The 12,494-nt window shown below is 45.0% G+C and overlaps 2 protein-coding genes across 2 annotated transcripts in view; both read right to left on the bottom strand.

Moving 5' to 3' along the window:
• Nucleotides 1-1,194: 1,194 nt before the first annotated feature.
• On the bottom strand, nt 1,195-2,505 carry LOC103613906 (apovitellenin-1). The gene is made up of 3 exons (XM_008631766.2): nt 2,430-2,505; nt 1,940-2,099; nt 1,195-1,294 (listed from the first exon to the last, which is right to left on the bottom strand). Exons 1-3 carry the CDS (start codon nt 2,488-2,490, stop codon nt 1,195-1,197), a joined length of 321 nt encoding a protein of 106 aa, XP_008629988.1. The 5' UTR covers nt 2,491-2,505.
• A 3,224-nt stretch (nt 2,506-5,729) lies between these two features.
• ILDR1 (immunoglobulin like domain containing receptor 1) overlaps nt 5,730-12,494 on the bottom strand; it is a gene marked incomplete at its 5' end in the record, with an annotated part of 15,324 nt that continues 8,559 nt past the window's right edge. The window contains 2 exons of the mRNA XM_017731932.1: nt 5,730-9,912; nt 11,404-12,209. Of these exons, the coding sequence (XP_017587421.1) occupies nt 9,871-9,912; nt 11,404-12,209 (848 nt within the window). The remainder of the gene's footprint in view (nt 9,913-11,403; nt 12,210-12,494) is intronic.

Raw genomic sequence — 12,494 nt, forward strand, 5'->3', positions numbered from 1 at the left:
AATGAATAAACCTGCAAAACAGCTCTGCAGAAGTGGTGAAGCCACCGGAGATGGAAAAACTTGCTGCTCTGCATGGGGACACTGATTTCATTGTGATTGCACATGGTGACAAGGAGCTGCTGGGACAAAGAAATTGGAAAATGAGGGGGAGTTTATTCCAGGCAAGTGGTTAAGTGTGAGCTTATAGCTGATCCGACTGATAATTAAAGAAAAAAACCAAAACAACAAAATAATGGACTTGCTTTAGCCTCTGCCAATCTCCCACTGTGATTTCAGAAAAATTGCCTACTTGCTTCAGCTTGCTTAATGGGAAAGTAGATGGATTTCTTTGTCCACTGTGGGCATCTGAGCTGATAGAGTTACACAGGACTGATGAAGACCTGCCAGGTCTTCACACACAGTGCTGGGCATAAGTGTCCCTTTCATAAACTGGTCAAGATAGTGAGAAATTTTCCACTCATTTCTGCTTTGGAAAAGCTCATTCAGTAGCCTCTCTGGCTGGCCAATGAAACACGCTTCCAAAGTCCTGCTCAGGTTGATGGACAGTTCAATTTACTGGCATTTGTGTTCCAAATTATCTGAAATCTCCAGACATGTGGTACAGGTGCACCTACTTGCTTCCTACCTAACCAAGCAGCATGATCAGTTGCATAATCAATTGTGGCTACTCTGAAAGGTGCTCAGGTAGTGCCTCCTCCACCCAAGAACAATCTCAGTTTAGCTAAAAGCACCTGAACACTCAGGGTTTGTTAGCATTGCAAAAACTTTTTGTGAGTCACAGCTACATTCTCAGCAGAGTGGGATGCTAAGGGGAGTGGGATTCTGTAGCAGTGAGTACAAGCAAGAAACTTAAGGAAGTGTAACAACCAATATTTTTTTTTTTTATTAGAGGAGCAATGGCCAAGCCATTCAGGAGGAATTAATTTTCAAGATTTGGCTACAGAAGAGCTCTACAATCTCTACATTGCCTTCCCCATGCCCAGCCGCTTGAATTTTTTCCAGGGAGGCTTCAGCAGATGCCTTCCGCAGACGCCTTCCATCTTTTGGTCTCTGAAGGTGGGTTCCCTCTAGTGGCATTAAGAGGAGCATCGATTCTGTCTTATTGACTGATCTTGGTCCGTAGGAGGGGCAGGGGGAAGGAGGACACTGCAGGGTGTTACACACATCAGGAAACACTGACTTGTCTTCAGTTGGCTAATAGCCTAGGACTCTTGTGTACCACAGGTTCTTTATTTTTTCAATCAGCTGTTCGAACATTATACTGACTCTAGCTGCTTCTTTGGCGAATCTCTGTCTGCAGGAGACAACAGAGTATGTGGTAAGATACACAAGTATGCGAGGGTAAACCCCATCTGCTGTAGTTATCACACTGCCTGTCGCTGGGAGTGCAGAGCTCCTCGGCAGTCCTAGAGGGGCTTTCCTCAGAAGACAGGAATAGGCAGTATGTGTGTGCCACGAGTTACATCAAACTGTCTCTAGGGTGATCGTGCTTTTCCTTTTGTGAGGAAACTCATTCCCCTTCCTTGAGCAAGATATATGCACAGTTAGAGCCAGTTCTATGGTTTGCATCAAGTGATCCTGGCACACTGAGTACTCAGCCCCTCACAGCACTGCATCACCCTTCCAGACAGCTGATCCCCCACCAGCCAGCGGCCTCCTCCCTCACTACCCATGGATAAAGAGCAGTACCAGCTATCCCTGAGAACATTGTCATGTACACTGTGCCTCTCTGGGAAGAGCTTGTGCTTTCGCAGGAGACCGTACCATCTCACCCCACTTTCCAGCACCTTGTTTCCTTGGTACATCAGGCTTTGGTTGCTGATTAATTTCCCCTTGGATCTCCCCATATAGATACTTGATTAATCTATTCTTTCTCCCACACCTCCCTCTCCCTTTCACACATGGCTATGGAGTGTTACTACAGAGCAGCTTTCCATACCTGGCCGCAACAACTGATGGACTCTGGACAGTATCCAGCAAGAACTGACTGATTTTAGGGGACACCTTGTTCACAGCTTCATAGAAGTAAGATGCAATAGCCTCAGGGATGGCCAGCAAGTCACGACGGTCTTTCTCAAAGATGGACTTTGACTGCACTTCTGAGAAAAAAAGGCAAACCCCCATGAGGCTTCTCATGTCACTTGTGTCTCTGCCATCTTCCCAGAAGCAGAATTTGCTCTAGCAGCATCCAGCAGCACCTCTTCACCCAGTCATGGGTATCTAAGTCATAGACCATTCATGGCAGAGTATTTGCACCAAGTATGGGCAGTTTTCATGCCAGGTCTCCACTGATTTGTTCCATGCTGCCAAGCACTGTGTAGTCATGATTTTCAACTAAATTATTTGGCTTCAGTCCTACTTCACAGTACATGAGAACCTGTAGAAGCTGAGCTTTGTCTCAGGCAAACAGCAAAGCTTTCCAGACTTACCAGGGAGAGTGGTGCTAAGGAGCAGGATCAGAGCTATCACCAATGCCCTGGATTGCAGCATGGTTTGCAGTACCAGTTCTGCTCTCTACACAGAGAGACCTGTGGGAATCAGCATACAATGTTTGGGGTTGTTTGTTGGGTAAACACCAGATTTTTGCAACAAACCTAACCAATAAATGAAGACAAGAACAGAAAGATCATGGTGCATTTCCTCTGAAGATGTGAGGAAAAGGCAGTATAAAAATGAAGGTGTCCTTTTATTTGTATAATCACAAATATCCACAATAATAACTTCAGGATCTCAAAGCAATATGGACAGTTAAAGCTGGTTCTTTTATATAAGAGCTAAAATCCCTTGTTTCAGCACATGAGCAAACCAGTAAAACTGCCAGAAGTCAGAGTAGGTTTCCTCCATGCATAAGTACAATTGAAAAATTTATAAGGTGGGATTTTTTTGTTTGTTTTGGTAAACTGCTGTAAAGAACACTGTGCTAGTGAGTACATCACATACAATGATCATCTTAGTGACCCAGTGATCAGAGTACTTTGTCTTGCTTTAGTTGAGCAAAGTCCCAACTAGCTAACTAGGTTCCCTTGCCTTTTTTCACTTTGGAATTAATGCAGCAGACAGTAGCCCAAGCAGAACAAGTTCCCAAAAGTGAGTGAGTGCAAAATTTAGCTTCATCTGACTTCCTTTATTTTTGTCTTTTAAAAAACTCAGAATTGGAGAATTGAAAGTGTGCTACTTGGTACACTGAAAATACGACCTTACACCTAAACAAGCTTTTCAAACATGCTGCACTTAAAAAGGTGTTTAGAAATTAAAATTGTTTATGCCCCCAATTAGAGGGATGCATCACTCAGAGCAACATGAAGAAAACATTGAACATAGGAATTGCAATGGCAAAATAGGCTGAAAGTCTATTATATGTGAATGCTTTGCTAAATCCCGTAGCAGGTGGTTACAAGTCAATGTTTCTTCTTATCCCACAGTAAGGAGATCTCCATCCATTTTTATTTCCTTCTGTGCACAGATTACCTCCAAAAGCTATCACCCAGTTCACTAGATGTTTGCACAGTTGCTCCTTTATCACCCTTCCTTGATTTTTAATCCCAGAGCCAGTTTCTCTCCATGTTCACAAAAGGCATAAATTTGCTTCCCAGGAGCATGAACAGATGCTCTTACCCCCTTTAGAACCTGTAGTCCCTGTGGAGAAGGCACCTGGGAAAAGGTTATGTATCTCCCAACACAAAGTCTGCAATTCCTACCATGGGCTTTACCCTCCTATGAGTGTCTTATGGAGCATCCATGACCCAGCTTCAGACCAGGTCACCCAGGTACTCCCACCCTCCTCCATTTCAGCACCATTCCTGGCCATGGAGCGTGAGAAGGGCTCACACTTTGGTTTGCAGTAGGAGATGGGGCAAAACAGAAGATGACCTCCACTCACTTGTCTATGGTCTAGACAGACCAGTCACGAAGTCCATGCCACCCAGAACAGAGAGTTCAGCTCTTACCTGTCCTGCTTTCTCTCTTTCTCAGGCCAAAGCTGAGGTAGGTGCACATCTGAGACCCCAGCATTTATGCAGAGCTAATATAGTGGTAGCAAGGGGTCAAAGGTCCTGCTTTGTTTCCCCATTTGCTCTTTTGCAAGCACATCCAGCTCAGAGGGACAAGCAAGAAGCTGTGGAGGACTCTGGACCTGTTACTGAGATTTGGTAATGGAGGGTCAGTCTGACCCGAGCCCAAGAGATGTGGAAGGCAGCTTCTGGGTCACTGAGTCCCCTACTTTTGCAGGCAACCATGTCACAGAGGCCCCTTTCATAAGCTGACCAAATTCCACATTAACAGTAGCTAGAGCTGGGCTGAATTTTGCTCCTGCTCCTACTCCTCCTGTGCCCTAACCCACTGCTCTGGCAGTTGGCACTTACCTGCTGCTGCTACACCCGCTGGCATTTCCCCCTCCACTTACAGCAAATGCATTAACCAGATGGTGCACAGAGCTGTGCACCCCTCTCACACTTCTTTCCCTGTGACCAAGTCTTTTTGCACAGGCTGAATAGATGAGAATACACCTGAGACAGCTGTCAAAACTTACCAGGAGGAACATCCAGCTAAGGGATCCCCAGCCCAAGAAACACATAGAGCAGTTGGAGCGGGTCCAGAGGGGCATGAAAAATGATCATGGGGCTGGAACACCTCTCCTGTGGGGAAAGGCTGAAAGAACTGGGGCTGTTCAGCCTGGAGAGAAGGCTCCAGGGAGATCTTATTGCAGCTCTTCGGTACTTTAAAGGGTTCTTATAAGAAACACAAAGACTCTACCAAGGCTTGTATTGACAGGAGAAAGGGAAACAGGTTTAAATTGAAAGATTTAGATTGGATGCAAGGAAGAACTCTTTACTGTGAGGGCAGTGAGACACTGGTTGAACAGGTTGTTCAGAGAAGCTGTGGACACTTCACAAGTGGCCAGGTTGGATGGGGCTTTGAGCAACCTGGTCTAGTGGAAGGGGCAGGGTAGATGAGATGATCTTGTAAGGTCCTTTCCAAAGCAAACCATTTTTACCATTCTATGGTAACATCTCCCAAGGCTCCCAAGTTGCAGTCAGAAAGTGGCTGCATTGCTGCTGTAGGGAATGTTTTCCCATAGCTCGTGTTCCAAGTGCCCCTTGGGTCCCCAGTAGGTCCAATCTCCTGTGTTTGGCACACGCAGCCGCAGCCGGGGGCAAGAGACGGGCCACAACGCTGAGCTACAAAGGGCATCAGCTGGGGGAATGGGAGGACAGAAATTAAGCCTATTGTGTGAGACCCAACACATTTCCATTCTTATGTCAACCACTTAGTAGGGGACTGTCACATGTGGGAAGTGTGAAAAGCTCAACCAGTACCTTCATTTATCAACCAAACAAGATTTTTAGAAGACTGTTCCTCTCATGGTGCTCCAAGTACTTCAGAACCAAACAGTAAGTGTTCTCATTTTACAGACGTGGCAGCCAAACTACAGTGAGTCTCATCATTGAAGAGGACTGCCAATAGTTTCCAGACATTTTTCCACTCGCTATGTATTTATTCAAATGATCCTTTTTCTCAGAAGAACAAAGAAAAAAAGACTTCCCCCCCCAAAAAAAATCCCACATAGAAGCAAACCATTTTGCATTTTTGTCCAAAACATAACAACAGAAGATTCCTACTGACGTGTAAAAATGTTAATTCAAGAAATAAGGACAGAGACTTTTCAGTTCCACTTCTGGTGCAAACACTAAAAAGCAATTTACGGTCTAGGAAGAACACACAAGAGCAACTGGTTGAAAGTTCTCTTATATTTCAATTATACACTTGACAGTCATTGAAGAGAATCTACACATTTATTATCTTCTTTTAAAGCTGGAGTAACATTCAGAAGACCAGCACAAGGCACATCATAGGCATTAAACTTAGCAGAAACAGGAACGAGCAGTCATTACTTGTAGGGGTTAATTTAAGATAACCTCAAGTGTCATTTCTTCCTTCTGTCAGGTCAACAAATGGGAGGCTCTAAGTGGGTGTTTTAAACTGATGTGCTGCAGGAGGTAGTAACAGAAGGGACTTAGCTGCCCTGTGTGGTAATTCATACTGCTGAAGAGCTTTGCATTGTGGCTGTTGTCACACAAGGCAACTTCCCCAGCCCTGAAGTCAGCCTAACTTTAGGCAGTGCTATCATGAATATAATCCCAGAGATAGCAACTGGGGGTTTCAGCACTTTCTAGTGCCAAACAGGCACTTGCCAAGACCAGATCAATGATTGCACAGAAGCAGCCCTTGCCTCCCATTCCTGGAATGGCATTCCAGAATGGCAGGGCGCTCTGCAAATAAGCAAGAAAGCCAGATATTGCAAGTACTTTCTTAATCAAAGAAAAATTACACGATTTTTTATCTCTCTTATGCATCTCCAGTCTGAGGTAGACAGCAGCTGACTGTAGCATGGGTGACCTTATCTGGCCCTACATGGCATGGTCACTTACTCATTTCACTATTCTAAATTAGGGTAACACCAGTGGCTATGAAGGCACTTTATCTGAGACAGAAGATTCATTCTGTGGGGGTAAGGTATATTTCTTGTTCTTCCAGCATGAACAGAAGAACAAAAGTCTAGAATAGCAGTAACTCCCAGATGTGAAATATTCAACTTTTACCATCGTGAATGGGACATAGGAACATCAGCTCTTTGGAATGGCTAAAAAATTAAGCATGAATAAATTGCAATGTAGAAAGAATGAGGCTAGGATACTTCCTACTGTTATTTCTTTCAGTGTGCTGTATTGGAGCTGTTCAGTTCTTTCTCTCTCTTAAAAAGTCAAAGACCCTGTGATCTTATTGGAAAAGTGTCCACGTTGTATTGTGCAATGCTGCTACACTGGGCTTCATTTATAGCCAATTAAAATCAGAAATAAGCATCTAAAGCAGAGCCTATTTCCTTCCCACTTTTCTGTCTGCTTGCAGTTGTAAAGCACGCAAAGATAGATTTCCTTTGTCGTTATTTCACAGCCCACCAGCTGGTGCTTTATGAACCGCAGTGGTCTGCAGACTAGTAAGCCCGGTATCATTTCTGCTTCCCTGATGGATCACCCAATCTACTTCTGTCACAATTTAAGAAGTTGCAGAGTTAACACGGAGATACAATCAATTTTCCCTGAAGAGTTTTGGTTTATGTTTCTATAAACATGAACAAAGTGACTGAAGAAGAAATCAAGTATGATACAGATAAAACTCTTCAGACTTCACAATTTATGAATTGCATTCACAAATCTACAATTAGTCACCCTAGCTCAATTATGGGGACTAGAGGAACAAATAAAGATGGAGGGCTCCTTCCTAGGATGTAGATAAAAAAGCACCACCTCTGCAGTTAGTGTGCTCATACTCCAGCAGCTCCAACAGCTGCTCCTGTTACAGAGAGAGTAATCTTGGTTTTCCTGCAGTGCAAGTGGCTTCTTGCTCTTGGGAAAACTTGCTGGATACGTGTTGGCTTGTACCCACTTGAATGTGAAGGAAAGTGAACTCCTTCCATGCAACTGTCTTGGGATCTCACCACATGTCTCAAATAACCTCTACTTTTGATGGAGAAAGGGGCAGCCCTTTCCTGAAACCTGGACATTTGGGCTAGGACAGGAAAAAGTTGTCTCGCATGATGTATGAACCTATTGGAAGCACAAGGAGAGAGTCAAATTCCAAGTTAGCAATTCAGCTTCCATGGGTAGAATCTGCCAGGCCCTGGTATCTGCTAAAAGTCAGCAGAGGGTAAAGCTAATGTCAAAACTGGTTGCTAGTTTTGGAAGAAGCAGCCCCAAATAATTTTCTGTCATTGCAGTCATCATACACACTTAACTAATAAAAATGCTAGTCCATCATACAAAAAGGTGGTTCATAAAATCCTCAGCGTGTCATAAAATAAGAAAAAAATGATCCACAGAGGGGCTGATAAACAGATTCAAGAGTGATACTAGCTTTGCAAGTTCTGTGAACACAATTCCCTGTATTTCAAATATGACTCATGGGTCAATACACCTTGTTCAGTCTGGGCCTAATGCAGACAAGTACTCTGCTAATTACAGCCCTTCTTTCTTGAGTTCAAATTTGGAGTTAGTCTTTTAGCTTTTATTTTTTTTAATTTTTGTGATAGCCATCAACTGTGGGCAAAGAGACCCTCTGTCTTCAAAAACTAGGCCTCCAGTTCTGAAACAAAGTCAACCAGAGAAGCTCGTTGGTCCTCCTGCTTTATCTCCATAGGCAGGTATTACAAATAAGCTCATTCAGCCAAGAAACAGTAGGAAGATGAGTACTCTGTAGTAGCCCTGGGTTGACCAGCAACTGCATTGCATATCCAACTCAGACCATTTGTTCGAAGGGCGATGCTTCCCGTCATTGTCCAAAGAAAAGAAAAAAAAAGAGTGCAAGTCTCTCCAAGTCTTCCAGGGAAAACCATAAGCACATCAGTAATGAGGACATTAAAGAACAAACAGTAGCAAGTGTCCCATAAGGCACTGGCTGGGAAATAAGCTAGGCAAGACAGTCATTGGTACTGGCCAACCTCCAGTGCCTCTGGGTTACAAAATAATTCCCAAGATTCTCCAGAAGCTCCTTGCCAACCGTGGAGTCTCTTAAATCCAAGAAGTGCCTCTGGCAAGACAGTTTCTGTGGAAGCAGCCAGCATCCAGAGAGCTTCTCTTTCTCCAGCACATTTTAAATTAAAACAGTGGATTAATCACATCAAGGAGAAATGGCATAGAGAAATTCTGTGTTTTAGTTGCAGGGTGAGAACTGAGGAAACCCTATAATCCAGCTCTGATCAGATGCACCACACTTGCAGGGTTGGTGTAAGTGTCAGGGTAAAGATCAAGGACAGCAGTAAAAATGATGACTGTAAAACTTCTTCAGAGCCCTTTATCCCACCCCATGTATATGATACATGGCACAGAGAGGAAAGGGAGAATATAAAATGTATGGAAAAGAGTACATGGCTTAGGCAAGATATATTCACCAAAACCATGCTTCCTAGAGTTGAAGGAAATTCTGGTCCCATGTAAAGAACAGTAGTCATACTTTGCTCAGTCCCTGTAGGGAAGGACAAACCTTGGCAAATTTAGCCTTTTAAGTTTACAAATAAATTCAAGTCTGCATAAAAGGCTTGAACAAGTACCTTTTAAGGCACTAAGGTCTAAGCTCAAAGTAGAGCAGGTTGTTTCAGTCAGCAAAGAGCAGATAAGCTGGCAATTTGCAGACATGCTAGTGAGACCTTATTAAGGCAGTCAACATTCTTCCAGCACCATGACCCTCCTGTTTGGGAGAGAGGCTTAGTGGGGACAAAAGGAAGCAACTGTCCCAGCTATGCTGAGCAGCCAGGCAGAAGCAACAAACATTACACATTCTGAAGCACAACAAAGGGCCTTAGAAAGATGTTGTGCCTCCCCCCACAAGGTTCCCAGGGGACTGGATCAGATGACCTCCAGAGTCCTCTTCCAATCTAAATTATTCTACTGTCTTGTGACTTTACAACTCTGTGAACATTGGAACCTTTCTCTGGTAACTGGTCTGCAAAGGACCAGCATTCTACAGACTGGGCTCCTTGCAGTGCCACAGCACTTGATAAAGAGAACTGGTAGCTCTCTTTAAAGACTGGGAATAGACTATTTACTGAAAAAATCTGCTGTTTCCAGTAGTTTTCAATGAACCTCGGCCCATTAGAACTTAGCCCAACCTAAATTTCCAAATCACAGCAATAAAAATAGGTTATGTATGGCTTTCATGGCTCTAGACACATATTCTTCCGAGTTGTAAGTCTAAGGGGAAGTTGCTTCATCTGTTTTATTGCTGTTTGTCTGTTCAATCAAAAGCAGCCACCCCAACCTGAATAGTAGAAAAACTAGGAGAAGTCCAGCGGGAATCTTAGTTCTTCCAGTACTGACATTAAATGACTATGCTTCTTCCACTGTGGGAACTTCCTCTGTCCTGCAAGAGAAAATAAAAGATTCAGGAACAAGGAATGATGAATGAAAATCCTATGTCTTCCTACCTGCTCTGAGCACCATAACAAAAACCATTCATACATATACACACCCCAGCTGGAACTAGAATTGCACTTTCTTCCACAACACAGAAGGGAAAATGGTAATATGCACCACAGAGCCCCTCAGAATACTCCCACCTGGTAAAATTCTGAATATGTGTGATAAGGGACACTTAACATTTTCTTTATTTAAAAGAATCCTCATTTTTTCAGGGGGAATACACTGTCTAATTTGGAGATTAGCAATTGGATATGAAGCTTTTCACACTTAGGTTGCTACCTGAAGTCTAATCCCAGTGCAAACTGACAAGAGTTATGAACAGTAGCTGTTCACTGTCCATATAAAGTATGTTCAGTTCTCAGGAGTCCCAACAAGCGAGTCATCCTCTTCCACCTGGCCTGGAGAATGACGCATTTCTCATCCATGCCACCCATTATCTTAAAGCCTATTTCATATAGCTTTAGCCATCTTACCTGGATGTTTTCCCATATGAGCCATCTTAAAAATATCATGCACATTTTAAAAGAAATTAGAAGTAAACCAACACCAGAGAGGGTTACAGAGGCATGGATGCTGCTGCCTAGTCTGGAAGTGCTTTCTCCCCAGTCAGTACCAGAACAGCTATTTTAACACCAATATATACACAGAACCCCAAAAGCCTCTGGATGGGGATAGGAATATAACATGTCACCCTGCAGGGGACTATTATGGTATCCCGCAGCTGTAGGGAGGAGAGGAGAGAGATCCAGCAGGCAGGAATTGCGCAGCAAGACTGATTTATTTAATTATTTTACAAACTCTTTTATAGACTTTTTTCTTCATAGTCTAATTGGACAAAGGATCAGCCACCCCTTGGGGGTGATTGGCTAAAATCCTAAAACATCCATTGTCAAAATATTTTTCTACTGTACCATAAACAAAGCACTGCAAGGTCGCAGGTGTTCATAGTTTATAGAACTCTGCTAATATCTTTGTGAGAGAGAAAAGTATCTCATGGGCTTAGAAAGAAGCAGGAAAATTTCTTGCTAACAGCATTTTTGTATCCACAGGGAACTTAATTTATTTCAGAATCACAGAATCATCGTATGGTTTGGGTTGGAAGGGACTTTAAAGATCACCTCGTTCCAACATCCCTACCCTGGGCAGGACACCTTCCACTAGACCAAGTTGCTTAGGGCCCCATCCAGCCTGGCATTGAACACTTCCAGGGCTTTGCCTTTTTACTTTGCCCCTGAACATACTGCATCCAGGCAATGAATGTCAAAAGGAGGGTACTCAGCAGCCTCTTCATAACCAGCTGTGCAGAGCACCCCTTGCTCCTTGGCCTCTGTTTGGAAGACAACAGGCTACAGAAAGTAGCAGGCATTCCCTCTCTCTCCCTAAACCCCCCCTCTTCCCTTAAGATGGCAAAGCACAAAGGCAGCTGACTCACCGAGCGGGTCCCTGCACTGCCTTTGTGCTTCTTGTCCTGGGCTGGGATGATTTCTAAGGAGCGATAACTGGGGGGTTTATCTTCTGGCCACTCCCGGGACCTGCGATTCCTCTGCCTGCGGTTTGACACCGGGACATGGACTCGCTCTTCTGAGGAGCTCCACGAGCCCCTGCGAGAAGGGGGGGAGTAGCTGTGCCGCCGCTGGCCGGAGTAATTGCTCCTCCCAGCATGGTGCTCGTATTCTCGCCTCCCCCCGGGCTCCTGCCGCCCACCACGATGGTGGCTGGAGCGCTCCTTGGCCTCCTCCGGATAGAAACTGCTGCTGCTGCTCCTGCCCCTCTCAGCCTGGCGCGGGGGAGATACATCCCGTCGGGACTGCTGGGGCCTGCCATTGTAGCCACCTGTCCTCTGCCTCTGAGGATGATCGTCTCGCTGCCTATCCCAGGGCTCCTGACTGTAGCTGGAATGAGAATCCCCACTGGAAGGCAAGGGCCACCTCCGGTTTTCCCTTCTGTCCTCTGCTGCAGAGTCCCAGGGCCTGGGGGTGCGAGCAGCTCTTTGTGGCCGTGAGGAGTGGCTGCTCCCGTGGCTGGAGGAGACGTGGTCGGCGAGAGGGGGTGGCACGATGTCGGAGCCCAGCGAGGACAGCAAGCTGGGCTGCACAGCCTGCCGCTGGTGGGAGGGCGGCCGCAGCTGGGACATGTTCAGGTTTTGGATTTCAGACTCCAGGTAGTCCAAAACACCGTTGTTATGGGAAAGCTGAGCTTGTGGCTGCGCCAGTGGAAGACTGTTCTGCAGAGATACATCTAAGGATAAAAGCACAGGAGAACGCAGCAAGTCAAGAGAAAACACTGAAGAGAGGGCCCTTCTGCACTCATGATCCTGGCTGAGTTCTTTCTCTTCTCCTGCTCCACCTCACTGCAAGAACTGCGCAAGTCTTAGGCACCACAACCAGCACATCCAGACCAAATGAGGTATGGTGCAAAGAGTAGTAACTAATAAGCTGCAGCAAGATCTAACATGGTTTAGGCAGTGCAGAGGTAGGAAGTCCAGCACACCTGGAAATACAGCCTGTGTGTTTGGAGGAACTT

This window comes from Corvus brachyrhynchos, unplaced genomic scaffold (genome assembly GCF_000691975.1).
Source record: "Corvus brachyrhynchos isolate BGI_N302 unplaced genomic scaffold, ASM69197v1 scaffold3, whole genome shotgun sequence".
Lineage (NCBI taxonomy): Eukaryota > Metazoa > Chordata > Aves > Passeriformes > Corvidae > Corvus > Corvus brachyrhynchos.